Source organism: Anoplopoma fimbria, chromosome 24, assembly GCF_027596085.1.
Source record: "Anoplopoma fimbria isolate UVic2021 breed Golden Eagle Sablefish chromosome 24, Afim_UVic_2022, whole genome shotgun sequence".
NCBI lineage: Eukaryota > Metazoa > Chordata > Actinopteri > Perciformes > Anoplopomatidae > Anoplopoma > Anoplopoma fimbria.
This window is the reverse complement of record NC_072472.1, coordinates 22,462,187-22,477,094: the sequence shown is the minus strand read 5'-3', so window position 1 is coordinate 22,477,094 and position 14,908 is coordinate 22,462,187. Positions and strand designations below refer to the sequence as shown.

The 14,908-nt window shown below is 41.6% G+C and overlaps 1 protein-coding gene across 3 annotated transcripts in view; it reads left to right on the top strand.

Moving 5' to 3' along the window:
- Nucleotides 1-14,908, top strand: part of arhgap32b (Rho GTPase activating protein 32b) — a 112,471-nt gene that overhangs the window by 63,061 nt on the left and 34,502 nt on the right. For all 3 annotated transcript variants that reach the window (XM_054625649.1, XM_054625650.1, XM_054625648.1), the window contains exons 6-8: nucleotides 9,441-9,527; nucleotides 12,854-12,991; nucleotides 14,206-14,298. In XM_054625649.1, the coding sequence (XP_054481624.1) occupies nucleotides 9,441-9,527; nucleotides 12,854-12,991; nucleotides 14,206-14,298 (318 nt within the window). The remainder of the gene's footprint in view (nucleotides 1-9,440; nucleotides 9,528-12,853; nucleotides 12,992-14,205; nucleotides 14,299-14,908) is intronic.

Sequence of the window (14,908 nt, the reverse complement as noted above, 5' to 3'; positions counted from 1 at the left end):
GACAAGAATGCATTTACATCACAATTCATTAAACACATTTTGTCTTCCAGAGCCTGCCCTGGTTTTGTGTCCCGATAACAGTAGCAATGAGGAATAGAGGAAGAGGTACAGCAAAAGGATTTCTTGTTTTGTCGTGGTAGACAAAGGTGGCGTCATCTCATCCAGCAGCCCTGAAGAAGTTGCACAATGTCAGCAGGCTGCTTGCTGCTTAGCAGTTGGCCTTTGGTTTGAAAAGTTCTAGTACCTCCGGTTCCTCAGTGCAGAGCTGGTTTGGCCTGGCTGGCTCTCTTATGTCACAGATGCAGCAGAGAACGGGGGGAGACTCACAGGAAATGAGAGCGGCGCAGAACGCCGTGGGCACCGCCGCTATTTTTAAGTGTTTTTAAAGAGGAATGAGTAGGATTCGTTTGGCTGTGTGGGTTAGGGTGCTCGCCAGCGGGGGAAAGACAACCCCGGATTCACTCTCGTTATGGAACAAGCTTTGTCAGCTTGGCGTTGTTCCTCGCTATATTTGCATTTTTCTGCGGTGGAGTCTGCCCTGTTCTAAGGATCTCCCTTGCATGCATGCTTACGATCTGGCACCTGGTCGCTTTTTGGTCGCTATGTATTCATAGATGTTGATGCACAGAAGCATCCCCTACACAACAAAAAGAAAAAGAAAAGAGAACGTCCAGTTTTGTAGGAAAATCCTTCTCATTCTGTCTTTAAGGTAATAGTGGTGTTTTATTGAAAGAATCAAATGATATAATTTGAAATATCAAAAATGCATCATTGTTTGCTGATTAATAGATACAATTGTGGAATATTTAAAAAAATCTTAAGGTCATTAACCCCTCGTAGCTCCTCAAGCAGCTCTGCTTTTATTTTTATTATCCACGCTAGTAGAGGCTAATCAAGGAGTAGCAACGTTGGTATGTTGGTCCACCACTTTGATTCTGACTGAAAGATCTATTTGATGTTTGGACAGATATTCATGGTTGCCACACAAAGTCTCCTACTGACTTTTATCTGATATATTCTGTAGCGCCACCATGAAGTGAAGTATCTTAACTATCAGATGGATTGTCATCAAATTTGGTTCATTAATGGTAATTCATGTTTCTCTCAGAATGAATTGTAATCAATTCCATGACCCCCAGACTTTCATCATCCATCATCAGTTCAAAGTTTGAATTTGTCTTGATTTATGAACAAATACCTGAAAAACGAATGATATTTAGCCTCAGTTGTACCTTTTTGTGTTTAGTGCTGTTTAATAAACGTTAGAATGCTAAAACACTAAACTGATTGCGATAGTGAACATGGTAGACATGCGTGCTAGTCTTTACCATGTCAGTATGGTTACTACGTGCATGTTAGCATGGTTATGTTTACATTATCTCAAACCACTACTGTGCCAAAGTGTAGTCTGTCTGTCCAGTTCATTTTTTTTTTACGTGATATCTCAGGACCACCTGTTAGGGAATTCTTCAAATTTGGCACAAATGTCAAAATCCGATTAGAATTTGGTGTCAAAGGACAGGTCAAGAATTCATATGCTTATTATGACAATTTTACACCAGTGTCTTGTAGGATAAAATGATGAAGTGATGACATTTTGGACAGTCTAGATGTAAACTGCAAGTTGACTGTTTTGCGGAATACACCCATGAGACAATTATTCTACTTTCTGCATGTCAAGTAACTCACTGATGGGTTGCTAATAGCTGCCCTGTGTAATACAATCAATTCCAAAGGTCACATTGTAGTCCTCTGTGCACTCAAAGTAATTTATTGTCCGTTATCTTTCCTGGTGCATCGTCATTGATAAAACAACGCTATAATTTGATGAGAGATTTAGCTTTTTTTTGTGCTGGAGCCTGAATCTTCCACTGTCGCTAGATTTCCTGGAAAACGTCTGACCTCCCCACATGTTGTATGTGATAAACCCGTCCAGCCTGTCACTGGCATAGCAGAGCAGAGCTGAATGAACTGGGTCATCATTGGATTATCATTTGATATTCATCAGGCACACTTGTAGTAGAGGCCGATTTGATGCTCAAACCGGACATCCCAGCTAACCGAGGAACGGCTCACCTTGAGCACTGTTTTTTTCAGGACTGCGGGACTATTTTGTCTCGGTGGACACTGTTTACTTACCACACTTTCGCTGTAAATGTTTGGCAGCGGGTATTGGTAGAAGGAAACATTTTGAAGTTTTGATCCGAGTCACTTCAGGAATGAAGGTTGCAGCAATAAAAGTAAGTCAATGAGGTTTAACCTTAAGTTAAATTGAACCTTATGTGTTTTTGATCTTTTTGTTATTTGCTGTTGGATCTCTTCTTCTTGCACAGAGAAACACACACACACACACACACACACACACACACACACACACACACACACACACACACACACACACACATGCTCTATCAAGCAGCATGGGGAGGGATCTTGTGAGCTCTGCAGGTCCCATGTAGCCCTGCATCATCGTGGCCGTTCTTGGCTCCCACGCGTCCTCCTCACCGAGGCCGGCCGTTTCACTGGATTTCCACTCTCCTCTCCAGCTATATGTCTTTTTTCAAACGATCTCATGTGTGGAAGGCTCATATGAAGTCATCACAGCTGATGCAACCTCCACTTTTCTTTCCTTTTTTTGGTTTTAGGTATTTGGATGCAACCTGAGAGCAGGGGGGGAGGTTAAGGTTTATATTTCTGATGACTCTATTTCTACTTTGCCAAGTGTGGTAGACTGTGATCTTCCACACGCCGTGGTTATTTATTGTGCTGTGAGTATTTAAATGCAGAGTTTGGTCGCCTAGAGTTGAAGAAGCTTCCCTTTTTTTTTTTTTGCTGCATTTGCAAACCAGCAGTTATCAACACACTTAATTGAAGGTGCTCTGAGGTGTAATGCATTGATGTCCTTTGACCAATAATTTGCAAGAAGGGCTGATTTCAGAATGCCACTGTGCAAAAGGACAGCAGAGAGAAGACTGCACATGTGGAAGGAAAGAAAACGCCTCCCCTTTTCCCCCCCTTTACCTCCTGCCCTCTGCTTCTTTTCACTCCCTCCATCCCTGCTCTTTGTCCTGGGAACGTACCAACCGGAGAGGGGGAAGAGGAGGAGAGAAGGGGGAGGGGTGAACCAGCATGTCAGGCAGGGGGGAAGAGGGAGCAGGGAGAGAATAGCATGTGGCGGAGGGACAGAGGAAAGCAGACCGTGAGGCCGGCAGAAGGACAAGACAGAAAAGAAAGAAAATAGCTTTTCTTCCTTTGTTTTGTAGATGGGGGATCTGGTAGTTCCCTTCCTTTATTTCCTGCTGCTCATATAATTGGGTGTTAAAGTTCTGCAAGGTGCAAGAAAGGAAGTAAACAAGAGAAAGAAGACCAGGATGGTAGGATTGGAGAGGGGGCAAAATGGAGGAGATGAAAGCAGGTCCCGTTGAGGAATCCACTAAATAACCACCACCTCCTCTCATCCAACACCACCACCACCACCACCACCAGCACTACTGCTGCTGCCTCCCACCCTCTGTCTCTGTCTCCCACACTGGGAGAGCTTACCCTGTAAGTGAAAGAAAGTGGAGAGCTGACATTTACGTCCTGCCGAGGGGAGCAGGACTCTGCAAGAAGGGGATGTGCATTCTCTCACACACTTGCACAGAGAAATAGACTGGGGGACAGGTGTCGGAGTAATAACGAGGGGTGGACTCACGCTGCACGGCATGAAGGAGAGGGAGAGTGAGTAGGGTCTAAAAGAAGGAGTGAAAACCCAGACTTGAACTGCTGTGAGTACAAAGTGTCTTTTTGTCTGTGCCCTTTGGTTCTTTTCTTTCAAATATTTTTTTTATCTGCGGCTGCTCTGCAGTTATCAGAGCAATGCTTCCCCTTTGTCCTTGTGTGCCTGCAGGACTCGTCCATATCACTTGTTTCCAAAATACAGCTGTTGGGATTTAGCTTTTTCTTTCTGCAGGAACCTTTGTTAGAGGGGCAGTGCAACATCTCCTATGTCTCCATGGTTGGGATTTCTCTTGCTTAGGGAATGTAGTGAGCCTGCTTTTTTGGTATAACCAAGAATAAATGACAGACCACACAGTGTATGTGTAGTTTTTCTAATATGACCTTAAACAGCTTGAGGACAGGGAGAATTTTCCCTTTTTTTTGTCACAGTGATCTTTGTTGGGTATTTGTGTTGCCTTTCCATTATTACAATTATGTAAAGTTTGAGCTTGAACCCAGTACACGCAGAACAGCTAATTCTTTGGTATTTGATATTATTTTTTGTGAAAGATTACCTAAACTCACTTTAATATTCTGGTGCGTACAGTCGTCGTGTCGTCCCCCCCCTTGCTGATGATGGGGCCAAAGGGACAACGTGTGCTAGTGCAGGTTGGATCCAAATCAAATCATAACGTGGTGTGTTGCATGCATAGCACAAAGCAGGCCTGGAATGGTAGACAACCTGTCTGGCAGGCCACTCCATTCGGGTGCAGGGGATCTGGCACTGGATCTCCTCACAAGTTGTAATTTGGATAATCTTCAGGCCAAAAGCAGAAGCACTTGCTGAAATGGTGAAGTTGTCATGATGAGCAAACACTAGTCATTTGTATCTAGGGCCATACATTCCTCTTGAAATGCAAGCACTAACTTTAGAACAGTTTTTCAGATGTTTGTTATACAGTAGTAATGCGGCTGGGAGAAGATTACAGTATGCCTCCTCACTGGCTTGCGTTGTTTATTATTGTTTATTTAAATGTGATCTTTAACTTCTCAAGGCTGTGTCAGCAGATGTACAGTAGAGAGTTTAGGACTTCAGATGGGAAAGTCATTATGTGCACACATCTTTAGATATTTGTTGCTTAGTAGGAGTTGCTTCAGGTCTCAGCTTGATTCTTACAACAGTTTTTTTTCTTCAGGTTTTGGCTGATGCTAACACTTAACTACCTCATTGCTCATTCTTTGGCATAGATTTTTAAACAGTTGATTCTGTTGTACCTTTCAGTCTCTTTCTTACAGTGAACCAGTATGAATGTGTCAGTATTAAAGGGATAGCTCGGATGTGTGGCTGCATGAGGTACTTACTCGGTGTATTACCTATAGTAGATGCACTCAGTTTGTAGAAACAGACAGGAGTCCCAGCACTGTATTTTCAATGCTTTACCTTGCTGTTCGACGGCCCTTTCTGACAGGGACTTGAAGCCGCTATCTCTGCTCTCTTCAAAGCCACGAGTGTCCATTGACAGAATTGTAATTTTATCTCACACATTTTCTATCAACACAGGAGTTGCTACACTACTGTTTGTTTGTGTTATTGTGTGACTTTGGTGAATCCAAACTTACCCTATAAAACACCACATCCACACAGTAACAAAACAAACGAACAGGCCTTGTTATGAAAGGTAAAATGACAATCTGTTGGCTTTGAAGAGAGCATAGATGGATACACCATCTTCAGTTTGTTATTTTAGATATTGCGTACATTTAAACTGGTATTGATGTATTTAGATGTCTGATATATGTTTTTCTGCTGCCCCCGGATAAGTACCTCATACAGCCACACTTCAAAGCATACAAATTGTCCCTTTCAGCTCATCTTCTAGGATGGTTCCCAATTATTTGTACTGCTGAACTGATGTCACAGGCTCCCTGATGGTGGTACTTAGAGGGAAGTCTGATAACTGTTTGGTCTCTTTGGACTGTGACAAGTTCTGTTGAAGGAGAGACGGATCGCACCATCTAACAAAATGTTCCAACACTGGGCTATGACTTTGTTCCTCATGGTCAAGTACTGAATAAGAGAACCTACCTATCTTCATGAGACAGGTGGGTTATGTAGATGAATAATAATGCTAGGGGACAGACGCAACCCTAAGGAGACGAAACTAAAAGTCAACAGCCATGCTAGGTGCTCTGTGAGTACATAGGCACAGTAGTACCTTGAGCTAAATGCTAATGCTAGCAGGGTAACATCCAGATGTTTAGCAGGTATAATGCTTACTGTGGTCACCATCTTAGTTTAGCGTATTAGCATGCTAAAATTTGCCAATGATGGAAATCTGATGGGAATGTCGTTAGTTTTGCAGGTATTTGGTCATAAACCAAAGTTTTGGGAAAATATAGTTTTGACCTGAAGTTCGAAAAAAAGGTTAACGTCATTACCCTGAGGAGAACTTGAACGCCTGAACCAAATTCCATGGCATCCCATCTAATAGTTGTTGAGACATTTCAGTCTGGACAGAAAGATAAGCTGAAAGTCCAACAAACAATTTCAAAATCAGTGCACCTGAAAAAAACTCGGATAATGAACAGCAGCCCAGCGTTAAGGCTTGCTTCATTCTATTTTAAAACTACAAAGCAATGTTTTGTCTTTTTTAAGTTTTTGTTTTGTTGCAACAGCCGTGATCCCAGTCTGTCAAAACTATTACACTTCTTTCCTCAGTCCCGTTTGGTCTTTGGGCTCCTTTTCCCTGAAATATAGGTCCAAACCCTTAAACCCTTCCAGTGCAATGCTTAAATGTCTGCCTCTATGGGCTCACTCTTAAAGTTAGTTTTTGTTGCTGTTGCTGCTCTGTGAAGAGACTGGCTTTTATTCGTGCAGCGAGTGCAAAAACCATTTCTGGGTTTCTCAGCGCAGATACTGAACAACAACAGCGGGGTAATTAGGTCATTTGCTGTCATACTAGTTTGTGTCTCTGAAAAGAGATGCAGCCACAGAAACAGGCATTGTTGTTCCGTGAAGGCTGCTCCTCCAGTAACAACCGCCTTTGAATCAAGCGCTCTTTAACACGAACAAAACCACTTCCATGTGTTTTTCTCCCCTCACTGGCACCATGACATCGCTTAGACAATATCTGCTCGGTGGACCTTGGGAGCACATAAATACCTCCAGTTTTTATGCTTGCTGCTGTGAAAGCAGAAACCAGTTTTTCTTTTATCTGAACAAATGCTGATTTAACCTAAAAAGCTGAAATAGAATAGAAAAACCCAGAGGTATCTATGCAGCTGTGAGAGAGAGAGAGTGAGATGTACTAATTACCTACAAACCTGAGGAGCACTGAGAGCAGCACATTCAGAGATAGACACTTGAAAAAGCCAGTGGTGAACAGCAGGGACTGCCAGGCCGTGTTTCTGTGGCATTGAACAATTATACCATTGTTTCTGATGGAGACTCCCGCAACCTGGAACTACCTGCATATGTGCAAAGACCTCATCTGGCTATGTGATGTGCTACATCATATCTTCATAATGTCTTCTGGTGTCATTGACTCAATAGATAAACTCTGCAAAAGGAGGTTCTTAATGACCCATTACAAGAACTTTTAAGACCCTGTGCAGCTTCCAGGATCTGTCTTGTTTTACAAACCGGAACATTTTGGATATTCTCCATTGAAATACCCTCAACGCTTCGCATATCAGGACAAACACCATCATTTTGGTCGTTGAGCGCGGTTACTCTGGGGGTGACAACAATGGGGGGAAAAGCAACGCAAATATAGATTTTTTTTTCACCTTCATCAGAGCTTCTCCTTGCTTTGATGACATAGCCTGGCCGGCATGCCTTTTAGTGCATGTGAGTGTGTCCAACTGGCTAAGTCACGGCCGCCTCTCTGCTCTGCTCTCGTACGGTGGTTACAGCCGATAACACTGTCCTTACCGAGGCCGTTGCCATGGAAGCTTAGAGCCCACCCTCCCAGTTCCCTTCAGATAAACTCTGTTAGCTCTGTTAGCGCTTTTGCAGTTGTTTGCGCTGTTAGCACTGTTAGCTGTGAGCTGCCAGCTCGACGTCGACATGTTGAGAGGCAATCGAAATGCTCCCAATCTCAGCTCTTGCACCTCTATTGAATTGTGATCCAGGTACATTATAATGTACTTAATGCAGATAATTAACACAAATGGGTTTTTTTTGCTTCATTCTTTGAAAGGTGTGCTTTGTTTGTTTGTTTAATTGTATCCAGGTGTAGTTTTATGTGGCATTGATATATGATTTTGGTATTGTATAAAATTAAATATCATGATAATAAATAAGGAAAAATGCAACCGTTTCATATCTTTGGGAAGAATGAAGTTGTTGGTTCATTCTTAAGGAGGGTAACCTAACTGACATCTGCTTCTTAAAACCTACAAAATAGTAAAGATGAAGCTGTCAAAGTAGACAGCAGCCTCTTCCTTTACACAGCTGTCCATAATTCTGTTTAGTGCTCCCTACTAAGCAGATGGTTGTGCCTGTACTACCAGCTTCATGCTTGTTTCCTCATCTATATTTCATCAATATGTGGGCAATCAGCACTGTTCCACTTGGAAGTCATCAGTATAATCATCTTATACTGTTCTTTTCAGACGCTTCCTGGTGCTGGACCATGTTTGAACGGATCCTCGTGTTCTTTCACTTAAGCCCCTTTCACACTGGGCACAAAAAACGACTGACACCCACAAACATCTGGCTTTTGTCTTCAGTGGGAAAGTTACAATCAGCATTCATTCCCGCGACAAATAACTCTGCAGTAGTCAGTGATGGAAACACGACACCCGGGTGGACACGCTTTTTTTCGTCCCTTTTTCGGAGTGATGCTATGTGACGCATGTACAAGGGGTTATAATAAATTATTTCAACAGGGATTTGGACAATTATTCGAAACTATTAACATACAAAACCTAAATTTGATATGCTTCCCTCAAAGACCAGACTTTACCTGGCTGATCATCGAAACAAGCTTCATTTAAACTGGAGAGAAACAAAACAAATCTCGTCAAAACCTTCTTTGTGAGTCTTTCCACTGTTCCAAGAAATCCCCAGCTCTGGTTTAAGAGTTTGAAAGAGAGAGAGAAAAAAAAGAAGTAACCAAAATTGCCTATTTTTAGCAGGTTTTCCCATGTTTAAAAAAAAACCTGCATATCATTTTGGTAAAATTTGTTTCATGCAGTATAGGTTAGGACTGTGATTAAAAGCTGCCTGCCTCATCCTCGCTCTGTCTGTTTGGACTGGAAAGTGATGTCAGAAAGTGAAATATAGGTTTCCTTTGAGTAATTATATCTTGGACACCTGAAGTTAAAGTGATAGTGAAACCGAATATTGCCTTGAAAGAAGGTTCACAGTTAATGAAAGACTTCTCCTCCACTGTTTGACAGGAGCTCATGTTTATTTTAAATCTTTTGCCAGCACTTCATTTAAGCTTCAGCATATTACACTTATGACTGGAACAGTCATGGCTGTATCATCAAAACAATATTCTCTTTCTTTGTTTTATGCACGTTTTACTGCCTGCCTGACATGTTTTGGCAAACATTAGGATCATGATTGGAATTTAAATTGAAGAATTGTGCTGTCCACCCATGAGTTCATAATAATGGACCTGTCAAAAGTAGAAGAAGTTGTGAAGATGTTGAAGTCGGTTTTCAATCATCACCTCAGTCTGATTCTTTTCTAGGAATAACCAAAGCTCTCTTTGTCTCTGTCTTTTCAGTTGTCCCTGGGGGATGAACAGTGTGAAGTGACGCGGAACGGCTATGAGTCCAAGGAGCTGGTGTACTTGGTTCACATATACTGCCAGGTGAGATGCCACTGGGTTTGATGCTGCAGACGTACAGATGCTCTACATACCCAAACCTCTCACAGCACGCATACACTTAGATATAATTATATACAAACTCCCACACTGACTCCACATATGTTTGTAAAAATGTATTCATGCCTTTAACTTTTCTCTTAAAACTTGTCGGGAGTGATATCAAACCCGTAAATGATGGTTCTATAGAACCCCGGTCGCATATCCAGCAGTCCTCCCTGTGTGAGAGCGCTGGATCAAATTCCAACATTTCTGAAACGCTTAAACATCCAAGTTATGTAGGGATCTGGATCTGGATCCAAAAGAGCTGTGGATGAATGCCCGGCTCGGTGAAAGATTCTGAAGTATGTCTGACAGTAAGGACAACATCTTCAAACCCTTAGCTTTCATAAAGTACTGTACACATGTTTCTGCATATTTTAGGATATCACCCCGGCTGAGTTCTTTTGATTTAACTGCTTTTGAATCTAGGTTGCAGTGTTTTCTGTTGAGATGCCTCAATATTGGAAAACTCAATCATTCATTGCAACAGTTGTTGGTGCCAGCATCCACCAAATATAATTTTCTAACTATTGTGGCCAGAGGTCATTTGGAGTGATCATATAATCTAGCACCTCTGTGTCCCTGGAGATCTACTTCTTACAGCTAGCTTTGCATTCCTTACTTCATGTCATTGCAGAGGTTGTGTCAATGTAGAAAAAAATTGACTTAAAAAGTTAGTCGTCTTTAAAATGACTATTTAAGGAGGGATGTCAGAGTAAAGTAAGAGCCACATTATTTATGATTACATCATATAGTTTAGCAAGAAATCTGATTAACCACAAATTGGGCATAGGCTTAAAGTAGAGCACACATGCACACCAGCTGCTCAGAAGCTTTGCCCCGACCGCCTCCAGTGACATTTTTGATTCTGGTTTCATGCATTTCCCTCTACAGATCATATTCCCTTTGCACGACCTTGGCAATGCCACACAAGTATGTGGCTGTCTGCTTGGAAATTCCGATTTCTTACAGCCATCGGAAAACTCTATTTGGAAAGGGGGGGAAAACTGGCAAAGACTTTAAAACAGTGAAAGTAGCACAGCACGGTGAGATTGGTTCAGTTCAACAGACCCAGAAACGGGGGGGGGAGACACTAGAAGAACCGTCTGGAAGTGAGGCAGGACAGCATAAAGAGTTCCCTGAGCCCTCCCAGCACGTCTCTACCAGCCAGTGCTTTTTAAAACAGCACTAGAATCAGTGGGCTGAGTGGTGCACTGCTGTCCCAGTCACACAAGCCCTGGCCTGGGTACAGACGGATCTTTCTAGGCCAAATCAAAGTGGAGGACTTTTTCCACCGCTCGTTTCTCTCCCTAGGTTTTGTGGTTTGGAGCCCCGTCTTACTGAATGAAAGAGACACAACAAATCTGTGGACAAAAAAGAAAAAGTTACATTTAATGTGGTGGATTGAAGGCAAAATTCCATCAGTTTGCTCTCACACCGTTGGCATTTATTCAGTGCATTTTACTAAGAAGGGCTGAGAAGCTGATGATGTTTTTTTGTATGAAAGGAATTGAAAGGAGACTTAATTGCCATTTTCACAATTTTGTGAGAGTGCCATTGTATTCAAGGCTTTAAAAGAAGAGTGTCTGTGGTAAAACAAAAGAGTTACAACACTGTTGGGTGATAAAGGTTTTAGTGGGCTGGTCTTTATACTGAGAGAAGCTGGTGGCTCCTCTTGTGATGTTAATCACAAAGTTCAACTACTGGCAACAAAATGTTTGGTGTCATTGTTAGTCATTGAGTTTTCAACCAAAACAGACAACCCAAGAAACCTGCATTAGAGGGCTACACGCGATAATGATATAATAATAATAATATAATAATAATAATAATAATAATAATAATAATAATACCACAATTTATTTGTACAGTGACTAAAAGTTACACAAGTAATCTGATTTACAGAGGAGCAGGAGTCTGACTCTGCTACAGAGAATGTTCTATTAGACAGATAATGTGATTTGATTAGATTTTATGGAGTGACTAGACTCATAACATGTAGTTTTTTTCAGTTCAATCAGTTGTTTGAACTAGAATTTCATCATTTTTAGTCATCCTTCCCTGAGTAGTTGACTCATAAAATACTGGCTATTTCACACCTGAAAGCTCAGAAGATGTAGAAAAAACTTAATAGCTTCCACACTGGTCCACTCTGGAATTCACACTATGCAGACTCAACATGGATGAGACAGTTGAGGCAGAGGCTCTGTATATTAGCTGTAGATTGGGGCTTAATGGACAAGAGCACAGCAGTGGTTTGCATGTTTTATCCCTTTTACTACAAATTACATAGTTGCAGTAACATAAGGCTACATTTAAAAATACTGCAGATCATTTTCAAAATATGCCATAAGCATGCTATATAAAGCCACTTGTCCTTCCTTCCAAGCAAAAGAATGTCGTAAAACCAGAGCTAAAGGTCAAACTGTGAACATACAAAGCTGTTGTATTAAAGCCTCTTATACATTTGAAAGCTTCCTGTATTTACGGAGTTGCTGTTGACCAGACTGTCCTAAAATACTCAAATGTTGGACGCTGCCACAAGTACCTGAACCCACCAACCCAGAAGAGACTTCAAAACAATCCACACAGAGTGAGCTGGTCAATTATCATATTGTAAGGAAATTAATGGAAATCAAGTACTGCCTGGAAGTTAGGAAAATGTGTTTATTAAGCTTAAACATGAATCTGCTTAGAAACACTTTCCAGCAAAGTAAAGCTGCTTGATGTGGTTATGCAGTGATTGTTTATTACTTCTTCTGAAGTGCCAGTCCACTATTCATATTGTTATGTTTCTATTTAGGGCTGGGTGATATGGAAAAAATCTAATAATACGATATTTCTAAGCAAATACCTCAATATTGATATTGTAATGATTTTGTTGGGTTGAGTATTGAACATTTTACTAAATATATACAGAATTATTTTTTTTTCGTCAGTCAAGTGGGTGAAGGCAAATAATAGATCAGCTGGAAAAGTCAGAAAATCACATTACTGTAATGCAGCCTTTAAACCGGGAAAAACCCCACAATACCATGCCACAATACGATATTACAATTGATATAAATAACGATATATTGCCCACCACTATTTCTTTTGTATTCTATGGATTTACATTGTTGGTTTAATTTAAGAGGGGTCTTTTTTTCAGCAATTACTACTTCAACTTCTACCTGGAAACATTTCTCACATGCAGCTTTAATCAATGAATGTGTTCCCTGTCTGCCACCTTGCTGCTTACGCTCGTGTATTTTTCTGTTGTTCTGAAGGGTCGAAGTTGGATTGTGAAGCGCAGCTATGAAGATTTCCGCGTCCTGGACAAGCACCTCCACCTCTGCATCTACGACCGACGCTTCTCACAGCTGCCTGAGCTGCCTCGATTGGACAGTCTGACTGACCAGTCAGAGGTCAGCGCTGAAACACACACACACACACACACACACACACACACACACACACACACACACACACACACACACACACACACACACACACACACACACACACACACACACACACACACACACACACACAATAAGCGTCCATTTAGCTGCAAACTGAAACTGAAGCATTCAGGGCTGCAAGCAAAAAATAATCCGGATTTAGATCCCGTTTTCTTCACATTTTATCTTCAAATAAATCCTGGCCACAGGTAAAGGCTTATTAAAAGACCATTATTTCACACATTATATGCCTTATTAAATCTCACACAGCTTTGTGTGTGCTCTCACTAAACCATCCAGTACTTAGTCAGCCCCGAAATTGAACGAATGGTAGCATTTGCTGCCCATATACTTTAAAAAAAGAAAGAAAAGAAAAGGTATGTTATCTAAAGAAACCTGTCACTGTACTTTGATATCCAATATGATCCACATGGCTTTTTGTCTTTGGAATGCACAGTTTGAAATGTCTCCAGTTATTCTCTCTTTAGCCCCTCTGTGAAATGAATCCTGATCTGGATGAAACCTTTATGGTCAGATTGAGGCTCTAAAAAGGAATGCAGAGGTTAGGTATCAAATCCAAACTGGTAAAACCAGTTCACTACAGAGGGGCATTGTGTGTGTGCTTTCAGGATAATAGCTTTTACAAAGCTGCCTGCAGTGCGCCATCACACTTTCACCAGTGGCTGTGTTTATAGGATTCACTGTTCCATCTAATGTTCCCTGGATTTAATTTGACACCAGTTTCAACGTACAGCACGAGGCTGGCCATGAGCTCCCAATAGTGAACAGTAATGTAACGGCAGGTTTAGACGAGAACCGCTCAGCTGCTTAAGCCCAAACTGGCAGTCTCCCCATTGTTCTCAGTAAAATTGTCATCGTTAACTAAAAATGTGCAGATGTTGCGCTGCAGAAACTATAAAACTAAGTTCTCCTTGTCATTTGAAGTCATAGCTGCAAATGTCATTTCAAGTGGTTTACTACTGTGCAACCCTCTTCAGCTATGTAATCAGCTGCCTTTGTCACTCAGGAAACACATAACACAAGGAGCTGATTGTTTTTAAATGGTTATCATTAACATCCATTGTAAAAGTTGAGTTTAGTATCCAGTGAGTTACTTGTGGATGAGTGGAACCATCTGAAGTAAATGTAATGACTCTGTGTGTTTTCCTCCACGTTAGTCCGTTTCCCAGATGTTGTTGGCTTACCTCTCCCGGCTGTCAGCCATCGCCGACAACAAGATCAACTGTGGGCCCGCCCTCACGTGGATGGAGGTGAGACCGCACTGCCGTCTGACTTTATGGAGCAACCAAGGGGCGACTTCACCAAAGGGTTGCGCAGCTTTTGCAGACGCCAGACCTTCACGAATAAGACAAAAAAGAAACCGCCTTATTGTCAAAGCACCAGCAAAGGGTGAAATGCACCCTGAAATGCGCTGCAAAGCAAACATCGTCTTGGCACTCATGCTTTATTTGCATTGTTTTATTTGTGGACATGTTTCTTTTCTTTTTTGTATTTTTTACGCCTCCTGTGGACATATGTAGTAAATTGGCGTTAGCTACAAACACTAACACAGTGCATCTGGTCCTTGTGCATAAATCTAATGCTAGTGTGATGTCCATATAAAAATTAAAATGTCGCCACACGCAGTTTCAGTGGAGTTATTAGCCTCAGTTATTAGCGTCTTCGGAGAGTTGGTAGTAACTGACGGACTGGGATATTAACTCCCAAATACAGTTTCTCACTTACGTTTCAACTTCTGACCTGAAGTTTTGAGGAGTGCCTATGGACGTCGTGGGTCAGGACTTGAAGCTTGCGGTCTGATCATTTCATTTTTAGTTTTTCTCTCTGCCATTGTTCTGCCTACTGTGTTTTGGCGCTGAG